The sequence below is a fragment of the Adiantum capillus-veneris genome, chromosome 13, assembly GCF_014529385.1.
Source record: "Adiantum capillus-veneris isolate H3 chromosome 13, ASM1452938v2, whole genome shotgun sequence".
NCBI lineage: Eukaryota > Viridiplantae > Streptophyta > Polypodiopsida > Polypodiales > Pteridaceae > Adiantum > Adiantum capillus-veneris.
The window spans coordinates 101,349,834-101,359,495 of NC_140943.1; the positions used below are offsets into that span (position 1 = coordinate 101,349,834).

Below are 9,662 nucleotides of genomic sequence, written 5' to 3' on the forward strand. Positions count from 1 at the left end.
CACCCTATAACACTCGCTCTTCACACCTTCCGCCTCAGCTTGTTCACACTGCTTGTACTGAGAATACATAAAAAGCTCCAATAGAAAGGGCATCAAATGGCGAGCAAGCTCCTGGCTACACCATTAGCTTGCAAGTGGAGGGGTCATGAGATTAAGCTTAGCTTGCACTCCACGTTGACGAAAGCTCTAGTAGCTACTTGTTCTGAGGGGGAAAGGTTGCGATTAGGTAGACCCAAACGTGCTGTTGCTTTGTATGCACTAATCAAAATTTTGCCACGTGAAGGAGAGGCCCTTGGAGAGATCCTTAGTCCAAGTAGTGTGAATCCCCCTAGAAGGCACCCGAGGGGCCACTTAACTTTGCATTGAATACCACATAGCATCATTTGCCCCGTACGGCAATGCTCAAGCATCCAGTGAGTGAAGGACTTTTTTGAGTTGGTAAATTAAGAAGAACCGAATGCATTGGAAGAACGGGTGTTTGTCCAAGTTTATTTAAATATTTAAGGAAGGGTCTTTGATAAGGTCAAGCTACAAAGATCTTGAGACTTGTATATATTTGAGCCTTGTCTTTGAAGACTATCCGCTCTCTCTCTCTCTCTCTCTCTCTCTCTCTCACACGCACACAACACATACACAGCGCCTTCTGTGGGATTCTTCAGGCAGCCATGGCTCCTCCCTCTTCTGAGCATGCACCTGCCTACCCTGGCTTCTCCGTCAAGTACACCAAGCTTTTTATTAATGGGGAGTTCGTGGATGCAATTTCAAGTAAGGCCACCAGCTCCCGTGCATGAGTGTATGTGTGTGTGTGTGTGTGTGTTTGAGAGAGAGAGAGAGAGAGAGAGAGAGAGAGAGAGAGGGGATGTGAATCGCAGTGATTACGGGTTTTCTTGCATGCTGGTAATGCTCTAAATTGCTCGGAAATGTAAGGTTGCATGTATGTCTGCGTGCATGCGCGCGCGCGAATGTGTGCAATTAGCTTATTTCTGTCGTTAAGCTTAAGCAGTAACTTCTAATTATTATCTGATGATCTTTTTGCGCATGTCGAAATGCAGGCAAGACATTCGAGACGCTGGACCCAAGGACGGGGGAGGCGCTCGCGAGCGTAGCAGAGGGTGACGCGGCGGATGTTGAGAAGGCGGTAGCGGCTGCGCGCAAGGCCTTTGAAGAGGGTCCCTGGCCCCGTCTCAGCGGCTACGTACGTTCTTCTCCTTCTTCAGCTGTTTGTTTGTTTTGAACCTTGCCGGGATTCGAACACACTCTCTCCCGCCTTCCTCTTTAGAAACTAGAAACTGATGTCGCCCGCTGCTTTGAGGATCGAAAAGGCGGCCTTTCGGAGGGACGACGACTACAGTCGACAGTTAGTCATGTGCAGTGAGAAACATAGAGAGAGAGAGAGAGAGAGAGAGAGAGAGAGAGAGAGAGAGAGAGCCGTTGCTTTTTAACGCTGAAGTGCCAGCTCCGACGACGAGTGTTGCGAGAGAGAACACAGCAAGTAGGGAGGCTGTGTGGCAAAGCCGTTGCCCAGCCAAAAAGGGTGATCCAGCTCAGCAAAAGCCCCTGCTCATGAAGTGGCTGACTCGAGTATACGTAATCGGATTTTTTAATGGCTAGCGGCTACATCACAAGCTGGCACTTCACATGGATGATCATCATCTGTCAGCGCTTTCAATGCACCTCTCCAGCTTTTGCTATCCAGTTGGCTCTTTCCCGGGTCCCTCAGATGGGATCTAGGACTCAAACTACGAAGCACAGGCCACAGTCTGGGGTTGATTTCTGGCTTCGGATCACCATGTAAACTAGGAGTGAACTAGGGTAGTCCACTCCCACCCATGTGGCCCTCAGGTGGAGAGGCTTTGTGTTGATACCATGATCGAGCTCTTGCAAATTTGCCCCATTGTTTTTGCTGGGCAGCAGGAGCAGTGTCGAATGATCGTCCTGGGTGCACTTCCTCTATTTCTTACCACCGTCGGAGTATTGGACAGTCCAGATTATTGGGTGACCTTATCCCATTGGTGATCCCATTTGAGGGATGCTGTTCGAAAGTGTCGTGGATTGGAGGGGCCTTCTTTTACTCTGTATATAATGGTTCAGCATTGAGAGCGTTATTAGGGAAGTGGGATCTGGCTTATCAAAATAATTTGCTGATGACATAACTTTGGCTACCTTTGTGCAACATGAGATGATACAAGGCCACAATCTTAGAGATTGTTTATAGTTTCAATACATACTTAGAAGAATTAGAGAATCAAAATTCGGCAATTCAGCATTTCACCATTATTCAATCTGTCATGGCTTTATCCTTCTGCCTTGCACATCACTATTTAAGTTGTATGGCTATCAGTATTTTGATAGCTCATAGTTGGGCAGAATGGGAACATGTGATTCGCCTTCTCTGCAAAATAGGAGCTGGTTGCTCGAATAACCTGCAACCGAGACAGAAAAGTGCTGATTTTTGCAATATTATTAGTGAATTTGCAAATGTCCCAATTCCCATTTTCGTTGTGGGCATAGGCCAAGTTATGAATTTAGTGATTACTTATTCTGGTGTAGGCTAAGGCCTCTGATTTGTGAATGCCAATACTCTAGTTTGGCGTATACTAATCTAGATAAAATGGGATCCAGTTTACCGTATATACGTCATAAGTTCGTCAAAAACGAATCATATGACCTATCATTGGAAAGTGCTTATAAAATGCAATTGGTTTAGCTAGCTATTGAGTGCAAAATTTGGCTTTCTAGTGGGCAAGTTATGATGAGTCCAAAGTTTGTACATTGAGTCCCAAAATTATTATGCTAAATTTACATATTCACCTACATGGTGTAATTGGGATATTATTGGATTTATTTAAGTATTTATGTATATTCATTCAAGAGACAATAAAAATGAGCTATTTAGCATTTCACCATTACAAAGCCCAAGATAGCCTTACCTGTTGATGCACGTTCAGTAATGGAAACTGGGAACCACTAAATTTATGGTATGTTCTCCTTTTTTTTGAAGGTCGTTGATTGGCATTGCATGCTATGACTATGCAATCTGCAATGTTCACTCTTTTCTTTTCTAACTGCTAATTTACCTTGGTGAAATGCAGCAAAGAGGACGTATACTATTCAAGTTTGCAGACCTTATGGAACAGAACGTGGATGAGTTGGCCTACCTAGAGACTTTAGACAATGGCAAACCACTCTTTTTTTCAAAATATGCAGACGTGGCTAGTAGTGTCAAATGTGTGAGGACGGTAGCAGGTACATTCCGCCTCCGTGCATGGAAAATTGAGCTATTTTAGCATTTGTGACATGACAAATGAATAAGGGTTTACTTGCCTTAATCGTTTTGAAAATTTTCTAAGCATCAACATAAGATTGTAGCTTAGGCATGATGTGGTTTGTTTCTTCAACTTTCTGGTCTTTACATCCAATTACCAAGCGTCATTGACAAGCAAACTTTAAGTTTACTGAGAGCTTCTGATTCGTGTGTGCATTTGTTTGGCCCTTTTATAGGTTGGGCAGATAAGATAAGTGGGCAAACCTTCAAGATGGATGGGCCATATCAAGGCATGTCAGTCTATGAGCCATATGGGGTGACTGGAGCAATCATTCCATGGAACTTTCCGATACTTATGTTTGTGTTGAAAGTTGCACCATCGTTGGCGGCGGGCAACACTACTGTTGTCAAACCAGCTGAGCAGACCCCCTTGACAGCTCTTTACCTGGCAGCTCTAGCCAAGCAGGTGGGCCTCCCTCCGTTTCTATTGGCTGTGTCGTCATGGTTAGTAAGGTTGTTACAAGGCTATACGTGCATGCAGGTAATGATAGTAATTTTGCACATTTGCGGTATGTATGTTGAATGCTGCTCTGTGGTGGGGAAAAACCCGCAATTTTCTTTCAGAGTCAACACTTAAGTATGAGGATTTGAAGGAGGGTGATGGATTTATGTTTTGTGAAGGGGACATCCCACTAGTTAAGGCTTTGAGTGCATTTAGATTTGCTTAAATAGTTACCATGTCTTCATGTTTAAAATTCAGGGTGCGTTGTTTACCAGTGGCAACCTATGACATGGAGATTTATGACATCCTTGCTTTGTTTCTGACATCCAGGCAGGGGTTCCAGATGGAGCACTGAATGTGGTGCCAGGGTTTGGACCTACTGCGGGTGCTGCCATTGCTGGTCACATGGATATTAACAAGGTACCTTTTACATACTTTTCTTACTTGATCCGATAAGACAGGAGTGGGGAGAGGGTAGGAAATGGGATTTTGGAAGTTGTTTTACATGGCTATGCAGTATGGCATTGCAATAGCATGCTCCAAGTCTTGTGTGCATATAAATTTTTTATGTAACATGAAAAACTGAAATCATCATCATCTTCAATGTCCGAGGATGCCCGGCACTGGGCGTTGCCCAAGAAAGTGTTGCATCGGTCGTTGAAGAGCATCGTCAATGTTCGTCTCTGTAAATAGTCGTATTGGACGTCGCCCATGTGGTGCTAGAATAGTCTTGATCCTTTGATGGAGCCTCCGTCGATGTCATGGTTGCCCTTGTAGACATGGGCGTCTAGCTCTCCCGAGCTCAATTGCTAATATACCTCTAGTATAGGTGGGCTCTGAAGTCTGTTGTGAAGCTTGCTCATCTGACTGCCGAGTCCCTGCTCTAAAGAAGTCAGTGATCTCCCTTTGTGTATGTCTCCCATTTCTTGATCTCCTCAAGAGACTTTCCTTGTGTCTGCGTAGCTCTAGCAAAAACAACTTGAGGCATCTTTGATCTTGATATCTCATGACTCTAGCTAGCTGTCCAAGCCCTCTCTGAAAAGACAATGAAAGCGGCCTCGTATCTCATAGTGTACTGGACAATGGCATATGTCTCTGGCTCTATATGACACAACTGGCAATCTTGGTCTCTGTTGGTACTCTCCTACATCTGCCAGTATGAATTTTTAATTGGTGCGATGATGTGCACATCTGACCAATAGCACATCGTATCCAATGAGTGTCCATACAGGGTGGTCTAATCACATATCCATCCTCTGTTAGTTGGAGAAGATGCTCTCTAGAGAAAGCCATCTTCATGCCCAACTCTTGTGTTGGCTATATCCATGTGCTCTCGGTATCTAGCTGAATCTGATCCTGATGTATGAGTCTAGTGGTCTCTGTCTGTGTGAGAGATAAGGAGGGTGCATCCAAGGAGTATTGGAACGGAGGCAGTCTATCCATGCTGAAATCATGTGACTGAAACCATGATGTCATCTGCCCATACCAGCATGCTGCATCCCACTGTAGCGCTAGCTGTCGTAATGGCTTGAGGGCTAGCCGAGCATATCCTTCTCTGGGGAGGTCCCATAAAATATGCCCCAGAGATCCCATAAAATATGCATGAAGGATATTGATCTATTAAGTGCCTGGACCATGAGAGGGGGGGGCAGCTAGCTAGGCTCGGATAATCTCATGTGGCACTGAGGCCTTAGCCCGAATCGTTCGTGAGATCATAGGGACTAAAGGCCTCTCCATACATCTCCATCCATCAGTGCTACCAGATTTGCCATGTTGGTCCACTAAGGGTCCCCATATCTAAACTCCATAAAGCATAGCTGAAGCCACACTAGTGTCAAAAAGCTAGAGCTTTGTTCAAGGTTCCTGAAACTGAACCTGTGAAAACATCCTTTCTAATCCTCCCAAGGCTGCATAAGCTCGTCAGTTTAGTCTCTGTTGCTCTCCTCAATGAAAACACTGGTCCATTGAAGACTACCCCAAGATAGGTGTGTGCATTTGTTTACTTCACCATCTCTTGGCCATATGTAAATGTGGGTGCTGACCTCCTGACCCACTATGGTGTGGCGTTAAATACCATAACCTCCCAGGTTAACAGACAATCCACTATCATGAGCAAATGTGTACAAAGCATCTAAGTGATGTTGCATCCCCTCTTGGGAGTCAAAAATCAACACAATTTCATCAGCATATAATGATAGTGGGATCCATGTCCTTGCCAACTATGTTCCTCTATCACCTTTTTCTCTCAATATAGTCAAAAACCTCATCCACATACATGCCAAATAGTGTAGGATGTAGCGGGCAGCCTTGTTTCACCCCGATAGTGGAGTAAACCAAATAAAAAATCCCCTTTGGAGTGCGTACATGCCCTACTACTGACCAGTATAGAGCCATGATCCCCCAAATCAACTCTGTGGGTACATCCACCTCCTGCTGAGTGCACATCAATCTAGCTGTGGGCACTGTATCGAAGGCTTTGCGGAAATCCACAAAGCAAAAGAGAGCCGTCTCCCATGCGATCTTCCCTCCTCAATAGTGGCTCTGAGTGTTAGAATATGATCAAGTGTAGATAAAAACCTCTCTTAAAACCCGCTTGTTCTGCTGCCCATACACCCTCTTTCTTTGCCCACCTACTCAACTGCTCAAGGATGGATGCATACAACCGTGCCAATGTGTGTCTAATCATGATAGTGTGGTCGTTCCTAGGCTCTAAGGCTCCTGTGACTTGAAGATAGGTACGATAGTAGACAAACTCCAAGCATCACATGGTCGAACATCACCGCTAGAAGCTCTGCAAGCAGATCTCTGGCATGTATAAAATGCTCTATTACTAGGCCATCATGATCGTATACTCTTTTGGTCCTCATCCATTCAATGGCCTTCTTTACCATCTCGGCGGTAAAGAAAGCACATGTGTGTGGGCATGGCTTTGGCGGATCCGGAAGAGGTGGCTGCTTGAACGAACACACACACACACACACACACACACACACACACACACACAGAGAGAGAGAGAGAGAGAGAGAGAGAGAGAGAGAGAGAGATGAAATGATCAAGCACATTGTCCAAGATGGAAAAGAGAGAGAGAGAGAGAGAGAGAGAGAGAGAGAGAGAGAGAGAGAGAGAGAGAGAGAGAGAGAGAGAGAGATGAAATGATCAAGCACATTGTCCAAGATGGAAAAGTAAGATATGAGTTAGGTGTACTTTGAGCTAGAGATCAGAAGAAGAGGAAGAGGAGTGATTTTTATGTCGTAGGAACAATCCCCAGAGATCTCACAGATCTATCTAAGTCCTCTTGAACTCCAGACCTGATACTCGTGGCTTACTTGAAACTTGAAACGTCAAAATGAATAGATGGCAACCACTTAATAAGAGATTTTGGTCTTCAGTGGGGGGTTTCGAATTTTTTTTGCCAAGATCCTTTGTGGAAGAAACGGGTTTCTTGGCAACTACGATCTTGGTTGACCTGATATGCTTTGGACTTTTGTGTAGGTGGGCTTCACAGGATCTACAGAGGTTGGCAGGATAATAATGGAGGCTGCTGCAAAGAGCAACTTGAAGCCGGTGACATTGGAACTGGGGGGTAAATCACCTCTGGTCATTTGCGAGGATGCAGATTTGGATGCTGCAGTGGATATAGCCAATGTGGCTCTTTTTTTCAATATGGTGAGAGCTCCAACTCATATATGTGACAAGTCTTTGAGGCCCATGACATGATGATATCATTTAACAGTTTCGTGACTCCTTCTACTTGTTGCCAGGGACAATGCTGTACAGCAGGAAGTAGGATTTTTGTGCAAGAGAGCATCTATGAGGCCTTTGTGAATAAAGCAGTTGAGAAGGCCAAGAAAAGAGTTGTCGGCGATCCCTTCAAAGCTGGAGTGGAGCAAGGTCCTCAGGCAAGTGCAAGCCTCATTTTGGAGGAGCTTAGGATGTCATTTGTGTAATGTTTGAAACATTTCCTACTGCAATTCTTCTTGGCTTTGAGCGGTCATTTCTATATGGTTCTAGGGTGATATATATAGTATAGCACTCATATGTGGTTCCTTTGCTTGGGCAGGTAGATGAAACACAGTTTAAGAAAATATTGGAGTACATAGAAAGTGGTAAAGCTGAGGGTGCGAAGCTCTTGACTGGAGGTAATCCAGTTGGAAACAAAGGTTACTTCATCGAGCCGACAATATTTGGTGATGTTAAGGTGATTACCTGCTGTAGTAGTGCCAAGTCTTTTGTAATTTATAACAAAATAAAAAAAGAGGGATTGGGTAGCTAACACTGGTCACACTAATTTCTGTATTTGCAGGATGATATGAAGATAGCAAGGGAGGAAATATTTGGACCGGTGATGTCAGTCCTAAAGTTCAAGTAATGTCTCATTGTTTGGAAAGTTAACCGAGTCTGCGGTGGTTGGAGTTTACATATTGTTTCAACATGTGTTTGCATTTTGAATGCATATGATGCCTACTATCTACACACTACATATCGAAATCGTGTTTACCATAATAACCTGTCCAATGGCTACATACATTAGCCTTGCAATGCATGTCTTCTCGTGGACCCCGACAGGAGTTTTCGTATTCTTGGCAATCAATTGCATTCTGGCTTTTTATGATGACTGTATTTTCATGCAATTTCAGGACTTTGGATGAACTTGTAAAGAGAGCAAATAACTCCATGTATGGGCTTGCGGCTGGAGTCGTCACAAAGGACATGGATGTAGCTAACAGGCTGGCAAGGTCCTTCCGCGCCGGCACGGTGTGGATCAATTGTTACCATGTTTACGATCAGTCTTTACCATTTGGTGGCTATAAAATGAGTGGGATTGGACGTGAGCATGGTCTGCATTCCATTCTTGCCCACATGCAGCTGAAGGCCATTATCACCCCCCTTAAAGACTCGCCCTGGCTTTGAAACAGAAAGGAATCGCTATATAAAAGGCCTTGCCTAAAGGGCTCATTGGTCAATAAGCGTGTCTTAGCTTGCAAAATTATTTACATTTTAATAATTGATCCTCATGGTAATCTCTCTCTCTCTCTCTAGGGGGAGATATGACTATTTATTTAGCGAGGGCTTTGGCGTGTACAGATATCGATGCATTTTGATGACCATAAATGTCCCGAGATCCTCTCTCTTAGAGCCCTACCTAAGCCCCTTGAGTTGAGTGTTCTTGCCCTAGGGCCTTTCCAACATTGCCACTAGTCTGACCTTGCTCACAGGATCCTTGCCTGGACACTACATCCTCCTTTTAAAAGAGTTCTCATAGAAAAACATTTTTTAATCGCACTAGTATTCTTTCAAGTGGAACCTTCTTTAGGTTTGTCTTTCCACTTGTACAAAACTAGATGGTATCTATGATGCCTTGTGCATAATACATGAGAAGTTATTATACATTCTGGTTCATTAGGTAAACTAGGTAGCTTGATAAACGAGACTAAAACATCTTGGCTCACAACATTATAATGTATGCCTAGTAGTTTACTAAATGACTAACATACATTGGATGCATACTTGAAGAGGATGGTAAATCTATCTTTTAGGCAGTTTTACCAATGCGTTTTATGATTCTGTACATGCACAAAAACTTGATCACCTTCTTTAAGGGTAAGTAATGGTTATTTTTCATTAATGTCCTTGTGATATCCATAATGTGCTTGTTTAATGTTTAATTGAGTGGCATGTAGCATGGACATGGGATCTTGTAAGAAGTCTGACTTCTTGAATCTTTTCATTGGCTAAGCAATCGAAATTGGAGAACGGCGTTGAAAGTCATACATTAACATGAAGGGACTAAATCTTATAGACACGTGCTTGGCACTATTGTAAGCAAACTCTTAAGAGTGGTAGATAATCTTCTCAATCCAATGTTTCTTGCTTACATAGGTATGTAACATATCC

At 43.8% G+C, this 9,662-nt stretch overlaps 1 protein-coding gene across 1 annotated transcript; it reads left to right on the plus strand.

The window, feature by feature from the left end:
* The first annotated feature begins 564 nt into the window (after window positions 1–564).
* Window positions 565–9,050, plus strand: LOC147444532 (benzaldehyde dehydrogenase, mitochondrial-like). Its single transcript, XM_086527115.1, has 10 exons — window positions 565–765; window positions 1,053–1,195; window positions 3,093–3,246; window positions 3,502–3,731; window positions 4,098–4,187; window positions 7,260–7,433; window positions 7,529–7,670; window positions 7,832–7,965; window positions 8,071–8,132; window positions 8,405–9,050. Exons 1-10 carry the CDS (start codon window positions 666–668, stop codon window positions 8,676–8,678), a joined length of 1,503 nt encoding a protein of 500 aa, XP_086383241.1. The 5' UTR covers window positions 565–665; the 3' UTR covers window positions 8,679–9,050.
* Window positions 9,051–9,662: the final 612 nt, after the last annotated feature.